This window comes from Mesoplodon bidens (genome assembly GCF_964165515.1).
Source record: "Mesoplodon bidens genome assembly, chromosome: 8".
NCBI classification, from domain to species: Eukaryota; Metazoa; Chordata; class Mammalia; order Artiodactyla; family Ziphiidae; genus Mesoplodon; species Mesoplodon bidens.
Window position 1 is genome coordinate 75,092,147 of NC_138165.1, and position 26,411 is coordinate 75,118,557.

Sequence of the window (26,411 nt, forward strand, 5' to 3'; positions counted from 1 at the left end):
AGATGGCACCAACTGAGCCCTTTATCAGATTTTTTAGCACTGATGCCAAAATGAAATAGGCCCAGCAGCCTCATCAAAATTTACATTGCTAATGTGTAGACCCTGTGAATGAAGTTAAGTAGAAAATCCATCAATTATCAGGTAACAGTCCTCTAACAAAGTTTTTACAGACTTTAAGTAATCATAAAATAGCAAGGAATAAATCTCAGGCCTGAAGAACATAAAACATGGCAAGTAACATAAAATCATGGGATGGACTTGGAAATGGAGAACTCATTTCTGAAAAAAGAGAGTCAAAAGGGAATTATAAACCCAAGTCAGCTTTCTGGTTTTTGTTGTTGTTGTTAAAAATTGAGATTTCAGGATAAGTTAGTATTTTAAAGCAAATTTAGTTTTCACTTAAACAGCAATACAGAATTCCAATGAATTTAGTCTTTTGTCCTCTGTGGAAGGCCCACTGGGAAGTATTCAATTTTTCATTGTTGTCACTAAGACGTTTGTCTGCTCCACATACTCCTTTTGTTCACTCTGCAGCTCTTAGCCATCTGTCCTGTTTTCTGGAGAGCCTCATAAGCACATTTAGGTTAAACCATATGGATATAAAACCTGTCATTGTATTATAGTCAAAGTCTGGTTGTTGTTTTTTTAACAGAAATGCACTTGACCATTCTCACTTCTTCAAAAGCTTCATCCTAATCCTGGAACCAAACATCAGTCTGATAATAAATCAGTTTTGAGTGTGTGTCTTAAAGTAAAACACCTGAAAAACAGATGTTTTGAAGGGGCCAAATTTTCTCATCAATTCTGCTCAAATTCTATTTTAAATGGCTTTCAAGCCATTCATTATATTGGCCTCCTGAGTTTTTTACTTCTTTATCTTCAGTGCTTTTTCCTTCAATTTTCCTCAACCACCCACTCCTGTGATTATGTTCTTGACTTTGTCAACATCGAAACTGTACCACTTCTAAAATCTTTACTTCAAGCACCCCATGTTTAGCTTACCAACTCTGGTGCTACAACTCAACAATTCTTCCATCTTACCAAGACCTTCAGTGCAGTGACTGGGCCACTTTTTCACTCTCCATCACCTCCCTCATGTCTTCATTTCCCTCCTTACCCAGTTTAGAATCCATAATCTACATAATCATGTCTATTGAAAACACCACAGTTCCATAACTCCCCTTGGGCTCATTTGGCAAAGCTCTATCCCTGTTTAAGTTCCACTATCTACTTACTCTATGCCTGTACCAACATTGATGAAAAAACCCACCAGGATGACTGGTACCACTTAAAATTCATGGTCATAAATCTCAAGTGTGCTAAGCCTTACTCAGCAATCCTCCTCTGCTGCTCTAAAATGTTCCTTCTAAAATTACCCTCCCATCCATTCTCACACCTTCTTCTTGTTCACTCCCAGACATTCCCCTTAGCATTGATATACTACATACAGCATCTCCTATCTTAAAAAACAAATACTCTCTCTGGTCTTCACATCCCTCCAGCTACTGCCTTATTTTTCTTCTTCCTTTTACCTTCTCCCCTTTCTTTCCCTCATTAAACCATCCTCTTTGCATTGTTGCCCCCCCCACTCTGATGCATATGTTCTTGCAAAAGTCACTAATAAACTCTATGTTGCCAAATCCAATGGTCACGCTGCATCATATCTTGACCTCCCAGAAGCAATTGAGACAGGAGAAACAACTGACACTCCTTTCATACATTCTTTCTTTCCCGTGTTTCAGGGACATCTAGGTTTCTTGCTTTTCCTCCTGCCTCACTGGCCACTCCCTCTTGGTCTTCTCTGTTAGACCTTCTCTTCCTGACGTCTGAATGTTGGAGTGCCCACAGTTCAGGGCTCATCACTCTCTACATTTACTCCCAGGGCAAGTTCCTCTGCTCATCTATAATTTCATTGACCTCAGCCCCAGCCTCTCTCCCAAACTCTAGACTGCTTACTTGACATAAAACCATCAGCAAGGTCAGTCAACTCTGTCTTTAAGAGTACCCAAACTGTGCCACACTTTGTTTCCCTTGTTGCTGTACCAATCCAAGCCACCATGTTTTTACTCATCTAGACTAGCGCAGTAGCCACCTAACCACTCAATAGTGGTTCCTCTCTTGCCTCCCTATTGCAGTCAGAGTGGTCTCTTAAAAATGAAATAGGAACACAGCTATTTTTTTTCTGCTTAGATTTCTCTAGTGGATCTTTATCACATTAAGAATAAAATAGAAACTTCTTCTCCTGGCTCAAAAATTTTTTTACAAGATCTGGCCTCAGACCACTCGTGATCTCATCTCGTACCACCCTTCCCTACCCCACAAGTCTCCAGCCACACTGGCCCCATTTCTGTGCCTGGAACATGTCAAGCTCATTCCTGCCTTTGGTTGTTGGCACTGGCTGTTCCCTCTCCCTGTTTCCTCCTTTGATCTCTATATGGCTGGCCACTTCTTCACATTCAGATTTGAGTTTAGACATTTGTAATTCTCAGGGAACCCAACTAAAAGAAATATGAGTTATTCAAGTTTTCAATTTTGCTGGGTGCTTTATCAACTGAACATAAACACAGGTAAGATTTTTGTGCTCTAGGTACTGCTTCAACTTTTTACTTTTGAAAATTATAAAACTCTTCTAGATATTAAATATACTTCATTAAATTGTCTTTTAAAGGTAGAAAATGGTGTTCTGGAAATTGTGTCTACCAGTGCCCAGAGAACCACGTGAACCAACAGTGGTTTGTTGCCAGATCTTGCTGTGGGACTGTGGGCCAAATGTTTCTGTCTTTATGAGCAGGGTTACCCCAACTGTGAAGAGGATGCAATCATCCCTTGCTTAAGACAAGAAATATACACGTGCAGGCCTGAGTTTTTGTGTTTAACAACAAAGGAATTAAGTATTTGTTTCAAATCTGTGTAGCACTTTCCTCCACTCACCTGCATGTGATCTCACCTGTAGAAATACACAACCAGGGAACAGGTACTCGACATTGCCTTCTGAAGTCCTTCTTCTTAAGCTTGGGAGCGCTCTTTAGGAGGGGATGCATAGTAGGGCATCTTTATGCAATTCTCTGTGAAAACAGATTTTAGAATATGGCTGGTTTCACAAGTAATACATTGATGAAGGAATGATTCAGAAAAAAGAGGAGAGCAAGTATATGAGCAGTGAGGTGGGGACGCATGGGCATTGGGGGTGGGGGGATTGTACACTGGGCTGGGTGGCACATTTGGTATCCCTGGCTCACCAAATGCTAGTAGCAAGCCCTCCCACTCCCCAGTCACTGTGCCAACCACTAATGCCCACACCTTTTCGATCACCCCCTGGAGTGCTTGAAAATTAATGAATGGCACAGCCATTATCTTTGCTGCTTTATGTTTTACAGCAAATGTACCTTCAGTATGAAATCTGCTCGAGACAATTCATACAGTACTTTTACCCACAATATTTTTAGGTTGTGTTAAGAGCCTTTTAGCTTAATGTCTTTGGCCTTGCAAGCTAATTCTGGAATACATTGTGTTAAGTGAGGGACAGATGTATAGGGATCTAAACCTACTGAATGGCATTAGGGAGAGGAATCCTTTGACAAGCAGTTTGGAGACAAAGCACCACATTGATGTCCAACAATACAATTACTCAGTGGAGGCCATTATCCCCTTTCTGCTTGCTTACGAAAGCACAAGTGAAATTAGGGGATCCGTATGTATTTCTTGAACAGGTGAATTAAGGCAGTCAAGTAAACAATTTCCTTAGCAATGGCTGGGAAAGTTATCCTGGTGTGAACTCCCACTCTTGAAGGGCGCTGTGATAGAGCCAGTGTGGTCAATAGCTTCCGAAATGGCTCCCGGTAATTCCTGTCTCCTGGTCCTCACACCTTTTGGTGGGATGTGACCTTGCATGTGGGATGGACCTAGTGACTTGTTTCTTATGAGTAGACTATGGAAAAAATCATGGAATGCCACTTCAAGATTCAGCTCTAAACCCGTGAGTTCTGTGAGTTTTTCTCTCTGGCTTTTGTCAGTTTGCTCACTCTCACGAAGCATACTGCCATGTTGTGAGCTGCCCTATGGTAAGGACATGTTGCAAGCCAGCTTAAATTTTTATGGAAAAAGTTGGAGGCATAAACAGATAAAATGAACATAAAATATCTGTTTGAAATTTTTTACTCTAAATGTGATTATATACACAGAAATAGAAAATATGGAGATACACTTCTATCTTGATTATTTTCAAAATTTAACGTTATTTGGCTTTGGCAGGGGACAAAGGTTTAAGTTAGCAGAATAACTGGTAAAGTTAGCATAATTGGAAAAATTAAAGACAACACAAATTGCAACAATATTTGTACCGCTTTTATTTGTAAAAATAACCATCTGAATGCATTTCCATAGTATATTACAGTTAAGTACTTCATTACATTATTAGCATTCAGTAGTTGAAAAAGTATTAAACTGTGCTTGAGAAGATTCAGATTGGTTCAAAGTCATTTCCTCATTTTTACAGTCATGGCATTTACCAGAGTCATTCAACTCCAACTCACATAAGAAAACATTACAGACAAAAATCCCACTGAAATCATCAAACAATATTTTATGCTGTTACAAATATGTTATGCAAAATATAACACTGGCACCAGATTTGTATCATCGCGCTTTACAAAGATATATTGCACATGCTAAAGCATAAAATATATAGACAAAACTACCAAACAAAAGATATTTGCATTGAATTTTTAGATCACTGCATAAGAAACGCTTAGAATTACATTTTATACACACACTCAGATTGTCACTATCTTAAAATGTTCTTCCCCTATAACACTGACCTACGGTTTACAGTTTTGTAAAAAGAAAGCAGTTTAGCACTGCAAAATCAAACAACTCCTATAGAAAACTTTGCATCTTCATTTTCATTTCAAAGCAGGTAAAAGGGGAAGGAGGAAAAAGACACTCTATACATTCAAAGAAAGGCTGAAATGAAAACTCACTGGTATTATATTGCTCTGATAACACTCAAATGAAAAAATTACTAAACATTTCACAGAACATTTTCAGAATATACAAATGTAAAAAGGCACTCTAACTTCATATTACAAGACAAAAAAAGGGATGAGTTCTTCAACCTACACAACAGATAAGCAAACTTAGTTGCTCAACAGTACGAAGAATTACTAGTGCAGCAAATCCATTTGATGTTCTTGTCCTAATTTAATAATAAAATAATAACCCAAGCAGCTGTTTACTGCCTAAAGTACCAAAACATACTATGGTGCCCTTTTAGTAGTGATAAATAGAAATCCCCTGAGCTATTTACTGTGGAATCATAGCAGATTTTAGGCCATTTGGAGATAGTAACATATTTACCCAGGATAGGCAGACACCGGCGAATAGGTAAGTGCGATGAAACATGATCCCCGTGGCTGTGGTTAAAATACAGTCTAAAAAGAACACATTAAGGTAAAAGCACAATGTTTTCTGTTTTTGTTTTTCTTAGAAAGCTATGTGGAAAACCTAGCTTTATTTCTAAGAGATGTATGTGAAAAACAGAACTCATAGTTTTTAAAGTCGTTTCTTAAAGGAAAAAAATTGGTCTGGGGAAGAGGGAGAAAGAGAAAGAGAGCGGGGGCGAGAGATGGATTCAGTGAACAATTCAAAGCATGATTTCATTTTGTTCCTTTGTCTTCCTTCTTTCTAGCAGTGAAAGAGTGGGGAAAAGTCAGAACGCAGCTCCGTGGAGATAATGTCGCGTGGCTGCCACTGTTTTGCCGCAGTGTTTCTTGTTCTCTGTGCTACTCTACGGGGAAAAATGTTAATGCTGCTTCACCACTAAAGCAGGCATCCCATATCCTGCTTTAAATGCCAACTGAGCAAGATTTCCATTCACTTCTAGAAAAAGACTCCGCAGTATATCGTGCTTCTTCAGTGTTAGATCTACCTTATTTTCAGGGTTTTGGTAAAGATAAGGTCATTACTGCTCATTAGCAATTTATCCACTTTTTCGAAACTCATCTTCTCGAAGCAAACAGAAAGGACAGAGGAAGGAGGGGAACACAACAGCAAGAATTAAAAAAACAATATGGTGGTGTCAAAATTTTTCAATGAAATTAACACCAGTTCTTAGAAGTCCTTTGAACAAGTTCTCATTTGTGAAGAACCCAGCATGAGTTTTTAATTAAATCCAGGATATTACAGAGTAAGATTAAAGTCTTTTACAATTAGATGAAATATATAATACAGTATCTGTATTTGATCCAGACATGATAGAACACTGTTTTAAAAATATCTCACATATATTATAAGATAGAAATCTTCAGGGTGAAAACGGAATCGATTATAAAATGTCGGAGAGCACTACCTTAATGCAACATGTTTCTTTCCTGTCTCTTCCTCAAGTGGAAAACAGCATGAGCTGGTGATTTTTATTTCTCTTCTTGGTACATGTGCCCACACACTGACATAGTTTCCTGTTAGGTTGCTGGGATCATGTGAAATTTTCAGCGTATTCAGGATAATTTCTATATCTTTCTTTGGGCCACTTTTGGGCATATGATCCAGTACACACTTCAGTTTTCATCTCGTAGAAGATCACAGGACTGCAGTGTCTTTTAAGCTCTGAGCTGGCTACACACGGGCTGAGCCACGGATGTTTTACCCCTTTCCGACCGACGTGGAAGAACCTGAGGGTTGGCTGGAAACCTTAGGAGTGGAAATGCTGCTGGGCTTGGCCCCAGGACTGCGGGCCAGCCCAGGGAGAGTCCTGTGTATTTTCCGGCTTTTTCATGATTCCAAGTAAGACAAGTAGGAATTAAAACAGAGAACAAACAATGGATGTTTCCTCGGCATTTGTTTCATTTCAAATAAATACAAACACATTTACATCAAAAGTATATGAACATTTTCTCTAGTTTGGCAAAAAAATAAGCTGTAGTCAACACATTATCAGTTACAAATGTTAAGCCATCAACTAGAAATCTGTGTCATAAGAAATATAAAACACAACAAAGACTTACACAAAAAGATTACATTTTAACTCCATAGAAAAGCTGTTTCAGTTCTCACTTCCACTTCGAAGGAAAACAATTTAAATCTTCCATTTTAGACTGAAGCATTTTGGTCCTCGTGGATAGCTGGTTGACGAACTACAGACATATATATATAAATACATACATATACGTGTGCATGTGTATGTGCATAATCTAAAGAGTCTCATTCTTCTTTTTGTACAGCTATTCCAGGTGTGGAACGGGGTCCATTTGACCTAGAAGCTTTGGCAGAGGGAGCAGACACAGTATTCACTACGGTGATTTCATCATCAAGCAACTTTAATTGGCCTTAATTTCCACATTGCCCATTTCTACATCGTGCTTTCACTTTGTTCCCTTTTGGAGTCACACTTCCACTCACTGAGGCATGACTTTGACCGAGAAGCGCATTTAACATTTTACTATTGATGAGCAATACTGATGGTTCTTATGTTTTCATAAAGTTAGTAGTTTGATTTACAGACAAATTAATAAAGGGTAGTTTCATATTATATTTGCATATGTCTCAAAGTTTTGGTGCAATATAATCTTCACCTGAAATGTTACTGGAGAGATTTGGATTTGATCACTCGGGTGAAAATTAGTCACAGGCTTGTTATGGGGATCACTGAGTGCTACATTTATGTTAAATGAAAAAAGCAAATTCAATTTCCAGTGAACTTTTCCCTTCATCTGGCAACTTTAACAAAAATCCTCAAAAAGAAGTTCTGGATATTTAAGTGCTTACTATAGATAGGATATGAATAATTGGACTCCTTTAAAAAGATTATTTCTGAAGATGAAGGCATTATTTCTGAAGATGAACACCTCTACCTTTGGCTTCTAGTAAGGAAGTAAACATCAAAGTGAGAAGAGGTTGGAGGCATTTCCTATCCAGTCATTCCCTTCCCTCCTGGGGGACATGAATGTCATGTTGATACACTTCTGAGAACTCACTGTCGAGTGAGTACACGAAAAAAAATCTTTTAGAGACCAGTTCCCTCTCAGTTGCATTATCCACAAAGAAAAAGAATTCAATGCATTTTTTATTCCTTACTTAAAATGAGAGGTAGGCTTTCACAGAAGTATCTCAGATCTAAGGAAAATATGAAACAAAGCAAAATCGAGGCCCATCTGTGTGAGTGCTTTGCCCTACAGCCTAGCTGTCTTCCCTTGATTTAATTAATTCCTTCTCTACTGGCTTCTGGAAGCTCGGGCCCATAATAATACTTGAACACAACATAAACCTGGAATTCAAGCTTCTTTCCCTTCCTCCAACATGGGTGATCAAGAAAAAGCTTCTACAGTCCAAAGTCAAAACGTTTCCGAATCAGAATCATTTTCATTGTACCCATCCTCCGAGCCTACGTTGTTACTGCACAGGCTAACCATGCTACCCAGGTTGGAGAGGGTCGTCCTGCTCAAACTGTCTTTTTTAAAACAAACGAAGTTGACAGCCGTCATGGTACTGGAAGGAGAAAAAGTCATCATGGTAGCCAGAATGAGGGCCAGGCAGTCAGCCACGTCTTTGTTAGGAGCGCAAGCCAGGGCCGGGGTATGACCTGGGCGTAAATGCAGACAAGGCAGTGGTTAGTCCAGGCAATCCAGAGGTGGTGTGAGCATCCCACAGTACATCTCGAACGACTTCACACGCAGAGATGTATGTCAAGTTAGAAATCATGCCAGGCAAAGGAGTTATTTCCCACAAGTCATGCTGAGGGTGAGGCTGGAGGGGATTGGGAGTGGGAGACATTGGATGGAAGGTTTCGTTTTTTTTTCCTGCTTACGTGACAACAAAGCATTATATTATCTGAAGTTAGGCAGAATTTCAGTCTTCATCTAGTGAACAGAAACATGAGGGGACGGGGGTGGGACACAATTCCACAAGAAACAGCCACAGGACAATCAGAAAGATGTTTCCACCTGAGAGCACACGCACACACCATGCGCTTCGGGCTGGGGCCAGCGCACTCTCATTCTGAGAACAATGACTTTCCACTGTAGGTAATCGTGTGTCAGATTAGAACGGATGTCAAGAATCAGATGTCTGTAAGAGTCAGTAACACCCTTCTGTCACTTCATATATACTTTATATAAAGTATGCACAGGTAACTGGTTCTGGAGAAATGGAATCATTTGAGTAGATCAGACACAGGAAAGCACTTGTTGTATGTGATGAAATGTACTATCATTTAAAACAAACTTAAACAGAATTTTAAGTAATATCAACACCACCAGGCAAAGTCCCAAGTCCTAAATGTAACAGATGTGGGGAAATTGCTATTTGCCATAGAGTTGTCATTCTCTGCCATTTGGACTTGATGGGTCCAGTCCAGAAAAGAAAATTATCTCAACTCACGAAGCAGGTGCCATGGGGAGGCAGATAAAGTCTTTGACTCCATCTACCCTTATTCAACCTTTATTCTACTGGCTGGAAAGGGGTTCCAGCCCCTTGTGCTGGCTAAACTTCCTACCAACCACTCGCTCATTTATTCAGAGGCACTGGCTCAATAAAACTTAATTTTTTGTGGTATTGTTTATCAGCACTTGGCCTGATTTCTGCTCCTCTCCCCCGCTTAACAGATGATTCCCTTCCCTGGTATGAAAACAAACAAGAATGGACAGATATCTTAACATTCCATTTCACAAAGGTCCGTGATGAGTAAAGAAATTAATATTGTAGTGCTGTACAAAATTGTCCCAAATGTTCCTAGACCTTTGGGATGTAGCTAAGCTCTGACACAGGCTGTAGTTCTATAGGCCTGGGGCTCTTGTTCCTAAGGTTGCTGTGGGCTGGACAAGCTTCAGATACAGCAGACTTACACTAGTTTATTCTGGTCTCTTTAGTCATTTTGCAGAAAAACTGTGGGCCTCTACATGCCAACCCCAAGGTGTGTGTGTGTGTGTGTGTATATATATATATATATATATATATATATATATATATAGTCGTGATAAGGTATATATATATATATGGTCATGATAAGAAGGTGAGGGAGGGTGAGGCAGGAGGACCAAGGAGATGGAGTAATAGAGAACTTTCTGCACCTCCTACATGAGTCAGGTTGGGGACAGAGTGGCGTACATGCTAGGATAAATGGGGCTGCAAAACCAAAACTAATAGGAGTTAGCTAATGATGTCATATGGCTGCTTACTTCTGAGAAATAGGCATGAGCTGCTAATTCCAATACCTGTAATAAGCAGTTAATTGAGTTATGTTAATACATTTTAAAATACTTTAATTAAATGCTACAATTAATGCCACATTCAAAAAATTACTTAATTCATAAATATCCAGAAGTTCCTCTTTTGCTCCCCAAGGTTAAAAGGCATGGTAGTTTAATACAATTCTCGTATTCACTAGCTTTCAAAAGTTTTTAGGAAGCAGAGCAGAAAGCTTCTGTTAAGAGTTAGCTCATTTAGAAACAGAACGTGCTATAGGTCAGAAGAAGCTTTCAAGCCTGAATGTTAGTTTAAAAATTTTACTCATGTTCCCCAAATATCCATACTGGAAATATGAGTTCTGGTCTGTTCTTTAAAAAAAAATAATAAGAGGTTTGATCTCAGAATGAACTGAAATACAAAGATTTTGTTTTAATTCGAGCCCTTGAGCATGCACTCATGACATGTATGATCCCTAACTCTTCAGCATATGCAGTTAGAATTGGGTTTGAATGCCAAGCTGAAAGTTTTTGAGTGTGTCTAACATATTTTAACCACCACGCTGAGGAGTTTGAGACCAGCTGCTGACATTACATGCACATGGAAGGCACTGGGGGGCTGCAGGGAGACTATATGTCTTACAACGACCGACAGGACAAATTATCCTTGTTTGATTGCTCACACACAGGGAACTTCCAAGGGGAAGGGAGTTCTCACTGCCTTTTTATCTAGCTCCTGGCTTTCTCATTCTCCTCTGGCTTCATTGCAGGTGCGTGGTATCTGCAGTAATGGCTTACTTTTTCCACTTACCATTTTCATCTACAGCAAGTACGCAGGCCCCTTTGGCTAGCAGTTCCTCAACGACTACCTTCAAGCCATTGCGCGCAGCAACGTGGAGGGGTCTAAAAAAGACAACAACGAGCATCAACTATGATATATATTTGTGTGAGAATGTGGCATTTGGGGTAGTCTGAGTGGCTAAAAGGAAGAAAAGACTTGAGAATCTATAAATAGCACATGAATATTTTTACTGTTTCAAAAAAAGATATTTGTGCACCACATCTTTTCCAGGTGCTAATGATCCAACTGTTCTTCCACGTTGGCCCAAATTTCTCTGCAGATATTACAAATACTCTACACCTCAAACAACCTTAGTGACAGGACACAAGAAGCCAGAAGAAGAACTCAAGCTCTGGTGTGTTTTCTAGAAAGTTCTTTACCCTTTGCTTTCTAGGTCAGCATTTGAATCACTGTTTCACACAGTTCATCAGTATGACTGGTATCACTATCACCCATATTACATAATCTTAAACCTCCTTCTTATTACTAAATACACTAAATGATGTTTTATTGAATTGAGAATACCTTAAAGAATAATATTATACCCAATATATTCTGCTATGCTGCTTAAGAATCTTAATAAAAAAAAAATCCTAATATTCATTTGCCCTTAAAACGAATGTATAGGTAATTTCCCCAAATGGAAAATGAAGCAGCTTTCGGGTCTTTCACGCTAAGGATTACACTGAATTATATTAAAATATAATTAAGAAAATAGCTTAGAAATGCTTCAAATGTATTCTGGGAACCTGATTTATAAAACTTGTTTTCCATTTGTAGCTATGTGACCTTAAACTTCACGAAGGAGAAGCCAGGTCTGTGTCTTTCACCACTGTGTTCCCAGCTCTAGCCTGGCATACAGCAAATTCTTATTGTTTGTTGAATAAATGACTATGAATCTGGGACTTAGTCAAACTTTAGTAGCCACACTTACGTCTGCAGTGCATTGTTTTTTGCATTAATAAGGCTCTCGTCTTGTATCTTGTCAAGTATTAACAAGGCACATTTTTCATGACCCTAATGAAAAAAAAAAGATAAGAAACATGGGACAGAGATACAGAAAAGTTCGGGAAAAATCCCTTCATTATGCTTTAAATTTAAAATGTATGCCCTGTCTAACAACAAAACAGGCTATTTTCTGAGTAATTCTTTTTTCTTCTGAAAGCAAATGGTTATTAAACAGCCTTAGATTTTCAAAGATTCTAAATAAGGTCTATTAGGACTTGATTAATATAAATCTGATCTAAAATATTGTTATTTCTAAGATAACTTTTAGAATTAATGTCCAGAGAGCTGAAGCAGAAGCTAGCTCACCTAGGTCAGCTGGTAAACAGAGAGTAGAATTCGGAGTGTCCTTTAAATTCTTCAACAATGCTTTTTAAACACAAGTCAAGTCCCATATCCTTCCTCAAGCCTTCAAATACCACCTCAGTGATCCTATCACTGGAATTCCCATTGTATCTGTTATCTGTATCATTCATCATCACTGGCTGCCTTATATTATGAAGAGAATCTTTTTCAGGAAAGGTCATTCTTTTCTTCCTCATCCAGAAGATATCTCTGTATCTTGTGACTAATGATGGTTGATAATTTTTTAAAAATCAACTGATGAATCAGAGACACTTTCACAACTTCAGGCCTAGTGCCCTGTTAAGGGGTCGCCACTTCTTAAACCCTTGATACTCGAAATGTGGCCCACAGACCAGCAACATCAGCTTCACCTGGGAGTTAGAAATGTTGAATCTCAGGCTCCCATCCAGCCCTCCTAAATTAGAATTTGTATTTTAACCAGATCCTCAGGCAATTCATTTGCACAATAAAGTCTGGAAAGCACTGTACTTATACTCACAAAAACACAAACCTTGAAATGAATTTCATGAACCTGAGCACTTTTTGTGGCATCCAAAGGCTTCTCAGAGCATGAAATGAGAAAATGCAACCAATGAAAGGAATAGCTGAGACTTCTGGTACCATTGGGTATAGATAACACCTTTAATACTACAACTATATTGAAACAAACCACCATCACTGGTGATAACTGGCATCATATTATAATGCCTTATAAGAGAGACACTTAAAGATAATTTTAGAAGTGTCCATGGAGTTTTCATTCTGATGTACTGCTGGCGGAGGGTAAATGGTTGTAACCTTATTACGGGGCAATTTGGTCTTAAAAATGTTCATAGCCTTAGACTCACTATTTTCACATATAGGAATTTATTTAGATTATTATTATCTACACTTAGCATTATTTAGAGCAGCATATATTTGAAAACAAGTAAATGTTTAACAATAGGGGATGGGTTGAATAAAGGATGGCACAGCCCTAAGGCAGAATACCACACATCTTCTAAAACACTATAATATATGATGTCTAAAAGAAAGATATTCATAATATATGATTCAGTAACAAAAGCAGGTTGTCAAACAGTATGATCCCACTCTCATAAAATCATACATTTATCTTTTACAGAAGCAGGAACCTTGAGCTATATGTGAACACAATGCTATTAAAAAAAAAACAAGCACATTCTTTGCATTGAACTATGCACCAGAAAAAAGGGGAGAATAAAGCATACATGAGTACATTTATTTGCCTTATAGGAGAGTATTTTTTGGCTGTGTTATTACAATGTCTTCAAGTGGAACAAAATGAAAGCATGTGGAACTGATAACTGAGCTCCTAACCTGCGTTTAAAAGCAAAATGTGGTGCCACAACCATGAAGACAGATACAGTGGCAGCTTCAAGCCAGACTGTGGCAAGACTTCAAGTGGCAAATGCCATGAAAGGCATAGCCCCTCAACCCTTGTGTGCGTCTGCCCTTTGCTTCCCCCCTTCAGTTCCACTGAGAGTGACAACAGACATCTTAATTAAGAGCCACAATACACACTTCTGAGATAGATAGATTTAGGTATTATTGTTATTATCATTATTATTATTATACTAAATAATAGTGTTTCAAATTCATTTACATACTTTACTACTAGCCAAATGCAAGGGTGTGTTCAAGTCCTTATCCTTTACAGCCAGGTCAGCCTGGGCACTGTTCACCAAAATATCTGCAGAAAAAGCCAAAAGAAAGTTACTCAGACTACGTGTTAATTATACGCATTTTGGAGAAGTTACTACCAAAACAATAACACATTTAAATCTGTACAGCTCACATAATCATATTTAATATTATTGAAGAAAAAAGGAGCAATTTATTGCCATAGCTGTCCTATTCAAATCCAAGGTCCATAGGCATTAATTTTAATTCCCTTTACAATTTTGTTATTTCCAGATAAAATGATCCTGTTCTATTTGGTTTCTAAATGTTGAGAGATTTCACTGCAGAAGGTTGGCTCAGTTTGACAAAGTCCATCAATAACCAAGTTAACAGGGGACTGAAGATGACTAGCAGGTAGATCAGGTGGCCTAAATAAAACATCGGTCTTTTTTCACATGTATAAACCAAGAAGATGACCAATTGCTCAATTTTACATGCCTTTGGTTTTGGATAAGCATAAACTCGAAGTCCGCAAATCAAGCACGTACCCACAGCGCTGGCCTGCCCGTTCTCAGCAGCCATCATCAGTGCTGTTTTCCCTGAATTGTCTGTTGCGTTCACTTGAGCGTTGTGTCTCAGAAGAAGCTGCAAGCACTCCACATGATCAGCAAATGCGGCTGCATGAAGTGGTGTCCTAACGATTTAAAACAAGTACGATTTTAACTTCCTGTAAACTTAACACACTCTCTTTCTATATATGCCTGAGAAACATGTGCATGGTATTGTCTTAGGGATTTAAAACTTATCAGCTTACAGAAATGGTGATCAGGTTCCCCCAAAGGCTATTCAGGGTGGACAATGAAGTGTCACCGTTGTGAACGGCACCACTAGATTTGGGGGGTATAGGAAGTGGCCCTGATAATACAATTAGCATCTTTACTGACCCTTTAATCTTGGGTTCCAGTGACTTCTCTCTCATCTTTGATAAACATACTTCCAAAATTAAGCCTTAAATGTGTAGACAATTGGCTATTTTTAAAAAAGCCTACATCATTTAAGGTGAATAGTCGATTTCTTTGGGAGGACAATTCGGCATGATTTATCAAAATTAAACACTATGACCTTTGAACCAAAAAATTCCACTTCTAGGACTTTATCTCCCAGATACACTTGGTCATGTGAACAGACAAATGTACTAGACTGTTCACTGCACCACTCTTTAAAATACCAAAATTTTGAAACAACCAAATATTCTTCAAAGCAGAACAGGCTGATTAAATTATAACATATCCAGTCAATGGAATAATATGCAGCTTTAATAAGAATATGGTAAATACATATGTTCTGGTATGGAAAGATCTCCAAGATATGCTAAAAGCAGAGCATTTCTGTAGAATGTTCTCATTTGCATAAAAAGAATAGAAGCATATATATATTTATATATTTTTGTAGCTATGTCTAGAAAATATTTGGGAGAATATAAAAATTTAGAAAGAACAGTTTAAAGTGGATTTCTCAGTGGAAGAGGTTGGGGTTTCTGGGCTAAAAGGGTAATTTCTTTAAATTATATATCATTTATTATACTTAATTTTTTAAAACCATGCTTTTCTATTACTTTTTCAATTAAAAAACATAGATGTTTGGCCACTCTGAAACCACAAAGCAGACTAAGATTCATCAAGACAAGAGCCATGCCATCCTAGGATCACTTACCTGCCTTTGTCATCTCTACAATTGACAATACTGGAATCTATGGCCCCAAGTAGCAAGGATGCACAATTCTCATGATCATTTATTCTAAAATGAAAATAGATTTCAAGTTTTAAAATCTTGCTCTCTAAAAAATTATATATCCCCCTACTCCATCTTCCTATGCACTATATGTTTAATAATCTGACACATTAAAAAAATCTGATGCAAATATCTGTGGCCTGTGTTTAATTTAGGATTAAAGAAGACAATTTAGGTCATACAAATAAACTTTCTCTAACACATTATGAAGTGGGTAGTCTCTACTCTCAAGAATTCTCAGAACTGCCTGCCTGAGGAACTATTAAATAAACTTTGTATCACCTAAATTGTCTTTAATCATTTTAACAGTTTTGCCAATGAGAATAAGATTCAAAGCTGACTACTAACAGCCTGCAAGAAAGACACACAGGCAAGGTGCCTGCTGAACCCTTTGAGTTCACCGTTCCTCTTGTCATTATCAAGGGCCACGGGTGAGTCACTCTTAGATTTGAGCTCTGCTCACTTGCGTGCAGCTTTCCAATCTAAACAAACTTTACCCAAAAATTATTAAAAGGAAGGGTTTATTAAAATTCCCAGAGAGCTTCTAGGATCCTGGAAAGGTTCTGGGACAATTATATTGGGAGTCCATAGCAGGGGGCAGCAGCCAAAGGACCATCGTGGACCTCGAGGTAAGTCCATAGCACAAACCACTGGGGGACATGGGGAAATAAGATAAGGGATTCAGACAGGCTTGACCAATGGCACATCAAAATCTAAGTGGGCACAAGTTAGACCACTGAAAGCCATTAGAGCATCTGCCACTATAAAGAAATCTTCTCGTGAAAAGAGCAATAGATCTATCGTTAATGAGCCTCTCAGAAGCCAAAGCCTCAAAATTGGTGGGCACGGATCAAGCACTGAAAAGCTGTCAGAGAGCTTGCACCTAAATCTAATTCTCCTGTGCTGGGTGAAGTTGGTCATGGAATGGTTTAGATTGACACTAGGTCACCCAAAAACCTCAAGAAAATTTCTAAGCTATGAAGTACGTTGTAAAACACCACAAAATCCCCAACCCAGCAGCACATCTCTTAGGTATTAATTTGGCTCCAAGAAACTCAGGCTTAGCTAAAGAAATAGAATCCGCAAGTTTCAAAAAACTGTGCTCTACCTTCCAGCACACCTGCTTATTTTGTCTAAGAGCTGTGGTCCTAGACACTATTATGTTCCAGATAGACAAGATTATTCATTTCAGAAGTGCCCTTGAAAGCAAGCGTTCCCAAATCAACGAACAGAATGGAATACTTATTTTAACTGGTATGCAGAAGCCCCCAGAAGGCTTCAAGATTCCAAAATAGCCTTACTGAAAGATTTATTGCAAAAGGCTAATGAAAAATTAAAGATGCAGGGGTACCTAAAACAAAAGACTATAAGATAAATGTGACCCTACTACTCCCCTCTGCCCTCCTTTATCTGAGTACTCAGGGTCTACTAATCCTCTACCTGAATTGCCATTCCATTCTGAAGAGGCTACAAGACCATAAGCAAAAGTCTTCTCAAAGTTACTGGCCTTATAGCTGCAACAATTCCAAGGGCAAAAACCTAAAACACTGTTGCACGGTCATCAAAACACCAGAGATTGGTGTCTCATTTGCAATCAACAGGGAAACTGGAAAAAAGACTGTCCTAGAAGGTTTTATGCAAATCCTTGGTTTAATTAAAACAGGTATGTCTTTAGACTTATCAGAATTAAATATAAGGCAGACATACAACTTTTATTCTACCTAGGTTTACTAAAAGTCAAGTAAGCCCATGTTATTCCTGTTACAGAATTTGTCAGCAAGAAAAATAACCTAAGAGGATGGTTAGTTGTTTAATGTCTCATGAAATTTTCATGAGTAATCTAAACATAATTGTTAAGAACTGTAAATTAAATAGATGTAAGATAAAAGTTTATAAATGAGTGGCACATATATACAATGGAATATTACTCAGCCATAAAAAGAAACGAAACTGAGCTATTTGTAATGAGGTGGATAGACCTAGAGTCTGTCATACAGAGTGAAGTAAGTTAGAAAGAGAAAGATAAATACCGTATGCTAACACATATATATGGAATTTAAGGAAAAAAACAATGTCATGAAGAACTTAGGGGTAAAACAGGAATAGAGACACAGACCTACTGGGGGTGGGCTTGGGGATATGGCGGGGGCTGTGACGGGGCGGGGGAGAGGCATGGACGTGTATACACTGCCGGGCGTGGGATGGATGGATGGTCGGGGGTGGCCGCGTGGCGCGGGGGGATCAGCTCGGTGCTTTGTGGCCGCCTGGAGGGGTGGGATGGGGAGGGTGGGAGGGAGGGAGACGCAGGAGGGAGGGGATGTGGGAACAGATGTATATGTATGACTGATTCACTTTGTTGTAAAGCAGAGACTAATAAAAAAAAAGTTTATAAATGAACTTTTCAACAAGTATGCTTTATGGTATGTCTATTTTAAATAGTTTCCAAAATGCTTTTGGTAAGTTGAAACCTTAAAGCTACACTGAGATAAATTAAATAATGGATATTCATTGCATATCTAGATCATTTCCAAATAAGATAAAATACTGAAACTTACTCAACATAAGCTTATCCACTTTTGGCTTCCTTTTACAGAGGACCTAAGGTATTTGGTTCTATTAGTAAACATGTTTTGTGCCATGCTGAAAAATTTACTATAAGGAAGAATATACTTTAAAAATTATGAAGTGTATTCATAAATTTGCCAATCCACAGAGTGCTAGTGTAACACAGACCACAATTGCTTATTTCTTAGTCTTAAGATTTAAAATTAAGGATTCTAAGGGTTAATAATTTTAGTCAATTAAAACTAATTAGAAATAAGGGTGAAAGAAAACAACTGTATATGAAAAGTAGGTAGGAAAGCAGAAAATATGTTTTGGATAAGAAAACGTATGAAGGACATTTTTGTTATTGTTTGTTCATTTTATTTTGTTTTGGTAAGGGAAAAGAGAAAGTAACTTTGTCTTAAAGTAAAATGACTGGTTATTCCAGAATTGGAAAAAAGGGGAAAAATAAGACAAAATCTGACTGGATGTAAGAAAGTTGTAGAAGATTTGTGGAAAGGAATCTTGGAAAAGGAAATATACGTGTGGTTGAGTTGGCTAAGATTGGAATAGACTTAAGTTTTTAAAAAATGAGTTTGTTTTTTTGTTTTGTTTTTTTTAATCTTTATGATCCTCTTTTTTTAAAACTTTTTTATTGGAGTATAATTGCTTTACAATGGTGTGTTAGTTTCTGCTTTATTACGAAGTGAATCAGTTATACACATACATACATCCCCATATCTCCTCCCTCTTGCATCTCCCTCCCTCCCACCCTCCCTATCCCATCCTTCTAGCTGGTCACAAAGCACTGGAGCTGATCTCCCTGTGCTATGCGGCTGCTTCCCACTAGCTATTTATTTTACATTTGGTAGTGTATATATGTCCATATATACACTACGATAAAAAAAAAAGTGTCGGGCCTCCCTGGTGGCGCAGTGGTTGAGAGTCCGCCTGCCGATGCAGGGGATACGGGTTCGTGCCCCGGTCTGGGAGGATCCCATATGCCGCGGAGCGGCTGGGCCCGTGAGCCATGGCCGCTGGGCCTGCGCATCCGGAGCCTGTGCTCCGCAACGGGAGAGGCCACAGCAGTGAGAGGCCCGCATACCGCAAAAAGAAAAAAAAAAAAAAAAAAAAAAAAAGTGTCCATCATCGGATGAATGGATAAAGAAGATGTGGCACATATATACAATGGAATATTACTCAGCCATAAAAAGAAACGAAACTGAGCTATTTGTAATGAGGTGGATAGACCTAGAGTCTGTCATACAGAGTGAAGTTAGTCAGAAAGAGAAAGACAAATACCGTATGCTAACACATATATACGGAATTTAAAAAAAAAATGTCATGAAGAACCTAGGGGCAAAACGAGAATAAAGACACAGACCTACTTGAGAATGGACTTGAGGATATGGGGAGGGGGAAGGGTAAGCTGTGACAAAGCGAAAGAGAGGCATGGACATATATACACTACCAAACGTAAGGTAGATAGATAGTGGGAAGCAGCCGCAGAGCACAGGGAGATCAGCTCGGTGCTTTGTGACCGCCTGGAGGGGTGGGATGGGAAGGGTGGGAGGGAGGGAGATGCATGAGGGAAGGGATGTGGGAACAGATGTATATGTATGACTGATTCACTTTGTTATAAAGCAGAAACTAATTAAAAAAAAAAAAAAAGAGAAATCTAGAAACAATAAATGCTGGAGAGGGTGTGGAGAAAAGGGAACACTCTTGCACTGCTGGTGGGAATGTGAATTGGTACAGCCACTATGGAGAACGGTATGGAGGTTCCTTAAAAAACTACAAATAGAACTACCATATGACCCAGCAATCCCACTACTGGGCATATACCCTGAGAAAACCATAATTCAAAAAGAGACATGTACCAAAATGTTCATTGCAGCTCTATTCACAATAGCCCGGAGCTGGAAACAACCTAAGTGTCCATCATCGGATGAATGGATAAAGAAGATGTGGCACATATATACAATGGAATATTACTCAGCCATAAAAAGAAACGAAACTGAGCTATTTGTAATGAGGTGGATAGACCTAGAGTCTGTCATACAGAGTGAAGTTAGTCAGAAAGAGAAAGACAAATACCGTATGCTAACACATATATACGGAATTTAAAAAAAAAATGTCATGAAGAACCTAGGGGCAAAACGGGAATGAAGACGCAGACCTACTTGAGAATGGACTTGAGGATATGGGGAGGGGGAAGGGTGGGCTGTGACAAGGCGAAAGAGAGGCATGGACGTGTATACACTACCAAACGTCAGGTAGATAGATAGTGGGAAGCAGCCGCAGAGCACAGGGAGATCAGCTCGGTGCTTTGTGACCGCCTGGAGGGGTGGGATGGGGAGGGTGGGAGGGAGGGAGATGCATGAGGGAAGGGATGTGGGAACAGATGTATATGTATGACTGATTCACTTTGTTATAAAGCAGAAACTAATTAAAAAAATGAATAAATAAACTTAAAAAAAAATGGATAAAAAAAAAAAATGAGTTTTAATATCAAAAGTACAGTAAAGCAAAATTAGAATTTGGTATTCTCTCTGTTAAAAAGACTAAGTTTTTTTTTTTTTTTTAAAGATTATTGGTGTGCTCTTAATAAGAAATTATAAACAAAGGTTTTTCTTTACCTTTTAAATAATCTGCCTGAAAAGCAAAGATTTTGCGTTTCACCAAAATAATTTACGGTGCTTCACACTGACTTTACCTGGTCTTACTTAAGAAAAACCAGTCTTCTCAATATTAACAGAACTAAGGTTTGTGTTTGTTTTAGTTTTTAACTGCTATGTAATGTTCTATATTTGCCTTTGAAGTCTTTAACTGTCACTTTGGTTAAATGGATAATTAAGTATTGTTTCACAGTGACCTATGATCCTATTTAATCAAACATTTTAAAAGCTTTTGATATTCCGATAAACTTCCTAAAATCAAATTCTAAATAAAGTCTTAAACTAACTTTGGGATTTTTCCACAGGGCCCCTAGAATATCTCAAAAGATTTGTTCTCTTTCCTTATCAAAAGAGAAATGTTAAACTAATTATGCTTAGTTGACATGTTAAATTACATAGGAAGCATTGTCAAATAAGAAGTGATGTTTAACCTTCTTAGGTTATATTTGTAGGGGTCTACGTTATCTATATGTGTTCCAGAAATTGTACAAAATTCCTAAAAATCTGGTATGTCCTGGTATAATGTTATCAGTCATAATTCCAGTTATCCAGTTATTCCAGTTAAATGTTGTGTGTCACAGAAATAACCAAATTTTCTTGTTAATTCCATTATAATGAACTCTCATCAGATCTTTAACCACAGGCATTTTTAAGTCTTTTGTCATTTGTAGACAGTTAGTTGTTTTACTCTGATGCTTTTGCAAAAGAGATTCATGGAAAAGACCCTACCAAGTACTCCTGACCACTGACACTGCTGCCAAATTACAAAGTGTTGAACTTTGAGTGCATATTTCAAAACTGAAGAAGGCTCCACCTAACACCTAGTCCTCGGCAAATGCCAGAGACCTCAAAATCAAATTGACCAGAAGTAGCTAACACGGAAGTAAACTGCTTCCTCCCAAGATGTTGGATCAAGAATGTTTCTTTCCATTCCTCTTCCCCTCTCTGGCCACCCTTTTCCTTATTCTTACACCATGGAGGTCTTTACAATTTTTTTATCCACCTTTTGCCTTGCCCTTGCCTGGAAAGATATATCATTGTTCACATATGTCAGGCCATTGCAAAGGGGGGTAATCTAACCTCCAACCTGTTGGATTTGCTACAATGCTGGTGATCCTGTGGTTCTGCCTACAGAAACTTCCCTCTGATTGCTAATGCCTCAGTTTCTCTGGAATGAACTCACTGAATAAACGATTCTGGGGAAATGGAGACAGAGTCGCAAGAAATATATAAATAGACCAACTGGCTTAAAGAAGTAGGTCCCTCTTTGGGATCATTTCTTGACGTATTTGATTCTAGCTGCTTTGGTTCATGGGTACCCTGGCTTAAGATTGCCCTGCAAACCTTAGGAATACTTTTACTATTATTAATAATAATTATCTCTCTGGTCTGTTGTGTTCTCTCAAGGTTTTAGGTGAGTGTACGCAGCCATCAATCAGTCAACAAATGGTCTTTCTCCAACTGGAATGATGAATCTGATATCATTTCCTGTGAAATATATACCGAAACACAACGAGGCAATGGTAACTGAGAATAACTTACAACACCATCGTTGCTCAAACCTCTTGCTTGGCCAGAGGCTGAGCAAAACGGGGGACTGTCAAATTGGTCTTGCATTAACCTTTCTTCAGTAGGCCAGGTGCTGCTGATCCTGAGAAACCACGTCCACAAAACGAAACTTAACTTTTAGTTTTCATGTTCTTGTAAATGTTCCATCTGCCTAGAGGTCAGACCATCTAGGTAGCCAGTCCATGAGCGCCAAGTTATATGGGTGATTGTCCTATTCCTATGATACCTCAAATAAAGCCAGATACATAACCCCAGCCAATCAGCTAGTTTTATTCCTGCTCTTCCTTGTTCCCTATTTTTCATCCTGTAAAAGCTTCCTGTCTCCTGCCCCATTTGGCAGCTCTCTGAACTCTTGAGAGTGGAGACTGCCTGCTTCATGAAGTGTAAAATCAAGTTTGCTTCAATAGTCTTTTTTAATCATTTTAACAGTTCTAAAGGCACACACTCTGTAACTGCTAGCATTTCTTCAGAACCCCCTACTTCCAGGAAGGAGTTTACTGCACGCTACTTACAAAAGGCATCATGTTAGGTGTTTTGAAGATACACCAAAGTGAAGAAGACATGTTTCTTCAGATCTAAAATCACTCCTACTCATAATCTCTTATCTCTTCTTTTTTGATCCACTTTATACCTCTAATATCTTTCCAATCAAATGACCCAGCTTCATGTGAAGCACAGAGATGAGGTAAAGACAAAGCACTCCCAAGTCTTGGGCCCCCAGGCTGTCCATCGCTGCCCAGGTGAACATGGACCCCCAGATGAACACAGGCCCAGGTGACCATGTTCCCCCTAAGCTTACCATGGAAGTCTGTCTCAAAGTCACTGTATTCTCTAAATAATGGTTCACACTATGAGACTGGAGCAAAAATTACATTTACCAAAAAAGAATTTCAACATTATGAAGAATGGAGAATTACCACATATGAAAAGTCTTACTGGTATAGAATACCTTTCTAATCATCCACAGGCATATGTTGTTAACCCCAACTTATTTTTAGAATTTGGCATACAGATGTGAGGTACATCTGAAGAACTCTTCAGGAGGTGTGTACTGTGTTTCTCAGTCCAGCCCTTCCTGCAGTTTCCCTAGATGGTCTGTGAGTCACCTTGGAACCATGGCACTCCACAAAAATTTCCTAGAAAATCATTAACATTATGGACTGCACTTTGCTATCAGACCTATTTGCCTTTAGCAGTGAAATGGAATATATTGGTCTTATCTATAATCTAAAACCTTTTTCCTTCCCCAAAAGGCAATTTCTCTACATGTAGTTTAAAGAATTCAAGCAACACCATTAACCTCCAGCATTTCTACTTACATTGCACAGTGCAGTGGAGTGAAGGGATTACCAGTAAATTTTCGAAAACATTTTTGCTCCAAAAGTACCTCTATGCAGTTTTCATTACCTGCAAGGAATCAAAAGAAGTTAGGGAGCTTCCAAGAAAGACACTTTGTTTAATTCAATCTATTTTTTTCATTAAGTATTGAATTCTGGCCTATGAATTTTCCTGAATTAGCTGAACATTCATTCTCCATGGAATAAAATTCACCAAATGTCAAAATGTTATTAACTATGCTCACAGGTGTTCTGAGACATAATGAATAAATAAAACAGTGAAGGCCATATGGTCTGGTGGAGAGAAAGAGAAGAGACCTCGTTTACGAGCAGAATAATTCTATGTTACTCTCAGGTCTTAATAGATAGATGCCTAACATAGGTATGCCTCAGTTTGCCCATATTTACAATAGAAAGTTTCCCTTTCACCCATGTGAATAGGTTCACTTATAATTATGCACCCTAGGGAAGGGAAGATGTGAGTGATAGAAAATAGTATTTAAGATAATGCCAGTGAAAGGGCTTTGACTGTAAAACACTATATAGTATTTAAAATGGCACCAAGAATAGTTCCTGGCAAATAGTATGCCCCCAATAGGTATTTTTTAATAAGTAGATGAGTGAATGTGAATAATTATTTTCAACAAAATGACAGTTTTCAAGTCAACTGAATTTAAGTTCAGCCCCAGCTCTATCAGCGTAGTTGTTATGTGATCTGTGAGCCTGTTTCCTACATAGAAAAACTCAAAGTAGGAATACCTGCCCTATTGATGTCACAGGATGATGGGAGCTTTACTTGATAAAGGACCCAAATGAGGTTTGTGAAGCAATGTTAAATTGTCAAGGCAAGAAGGTAAAGCTATTTGGCTTTGGAATATAGGTTGTTGCCCTGGAACTTCTTCTTGGCTGAGTTCAGTGCTAAATTAGAGTTCTCTTCTGATCTACCCCAAAATGATATAGATTGGACAATTTTAAGTATTAAAATAAAATCAAACCTTTCTTGTACCTATAAAGAAAAAAAGGTGAAACTGCTTTTAGGGAGAAGCATATGAAGTAATGAATATAAAAATCCCCTAACTTTATGTAAGTTATACTGTTTAGCTTTCCAACTATACCCAACCCTCACTCAAACAGCCCCAGAGACTTCAACCCCTTTATTAGTATGAATTCCCCCAAAGTACCTAGCTTAGGGCAGCATATACCCAAACCATTTCTTAGAGACTATATGAATCTCAATCTAAAGGTCTATGTAGGTAGGACTGGGGATCCTTGAACGACTTTCAGTATTTCAAAGTGCTCAGTGAAGGAGATTCTGGGGAGAGAGGAGCTTAAACCTCTCAGACCTGGAAGACTGCACTGGAAAGGTGAATTGTTTAGGAGAGGACTGTTCCCCCTCCCCTGCTTGTACCTTGAGAGGCCTGAGAACAGAGAGACCTGCCATACCTACCCTACCCAACTCCAGGGGAGAAAATGTGGTTTGTGGCAGGTTTTCCACCTGCCATTATAATCAACACTCTTACTGCGTCTTCCCCTTTCTGTAGGTTTTCCAGTGCCAGAGAGCTCTCACAGCTTAACTCCGATGGGGGTTAGGGGGACCTCGCCCATGAGCAGGTAAATTAAAAAAAGAAATCACGGGCTTCCCCGGTGGCACAGTGGTTGAGAGTCCGCCTGCCGATGCAGGGGACACGGGTTCGTGCCCCGGTCCGGGAAGATCCCACATGCCGTGGAGCGGCTGGGCCCGTGAGCCATGGCCGCTGAGCCTGCGCGTCCGGAGCCTGTGCTCCGCAGCAGGAGAGGCCACAACAGTGAGAGGCCCGTGTACCGCAAAAAAAAAAAAAAAAAAAAAGAATAGTGAAAAAAGAAATAACAATCCTCCAACGGCAGTGAGGGAGCAAAACAAAGTTGAACAAGTAGAGGATTTGACTCTTATTGAGGTCAGAACCAAAGAAAAAAGGAGGACTGTAATAAAGACATAATGAAAGGTATTAAATTGATACAGTTAAAGCACCATAAAACCTTTGTGGACCCAATAATCATAGTTTATGGGTGAAAATTTTAATAGAAGAATTGAAAGTGGAAAAATAAAACAACAGAAGCGGAATAAGAAATATATGGGAAAATATTCATGTTTGCTGAGGTGTAGGAGACCTTCTTAAGCAAGACTGTAAACCCAGGTACCATAAAGGAAAAATCTGACAGATTCAACTACATAAAAGTTCAAAAATCTCTGTATGGAAAAAGACATCATCAACAAGGAGCAAAGACAAACGGTGGTAGACTGACAGAAAACGTTTGCAACACACATAACACACAGAGGATTCATATCCTAAGACAAGGTGCTCCTACAAATGTGTGAGAAAAGATCAACAACTCAATAGGGAAAAAAATGAGCAACAGATGGAAAAAGTAATTTCCAGAAGAGGAAATGCAAATACATAAATCAATACACTATTAGATGAGGAAACACAAATTAAAATGAGATAGC

General features: G+C 38.7%; 1 protein-coding gene across 4 annotated transcripts in view; it reads right to left on the reverse strand.

Annotated features, from left to right (window-relative positions):
• Positions 1-4,328: 4,328 nt before the first annotated feature.
• Positions 4,329-26,411, reverse strand: part of ANKRD44 (ankyrin repeat domain 44) — a 328,696-nt gene continuing 306,613 nt past the window's right edge. Inside the window, exons 22-29 of one of the 4 annotated variants that reach the window (XM_081242877.1) lie at positions 23,909-23,996; positions 15,721-15,804; positions 14,556-14,701; positions 13,995-14,077; positions 12,878-12,925; positions 11,951-12,033; positions 10,987-11,078; positions 4,329-7,256 (exon numbers count right to left, since the gene is read on the reverse strand). In XM_081242877.1, the coding sequence (XP_081099003.1) occupies positions 7,198-7,256; positions 10,987-11,078; positions 11,951-12,033; positions 12,878-12,925; positions 13,995-14,077; positions 14,556-14,701; positions 15,721-15,804; positions 23,909-23,996 (683 nt within the window). In that variant the 3' untranslated portion in view covers positions 4,329-7,197. Of the gene's footprint in view, positions 8,576-10,986; positions 11,079-11,950; positions 12,034-12,877; positions 12,926-13,994; positions 14,078-14,555; positions 14,702-15,720; positions 15,805-23,908; positions 23,997-26,411 lie in introns of all 4 variants that reach the window. The other 3 variants (XM_081242875.1, XM_081242878.1, XM_081242876.1) reach the window with 3 other exon arrangements.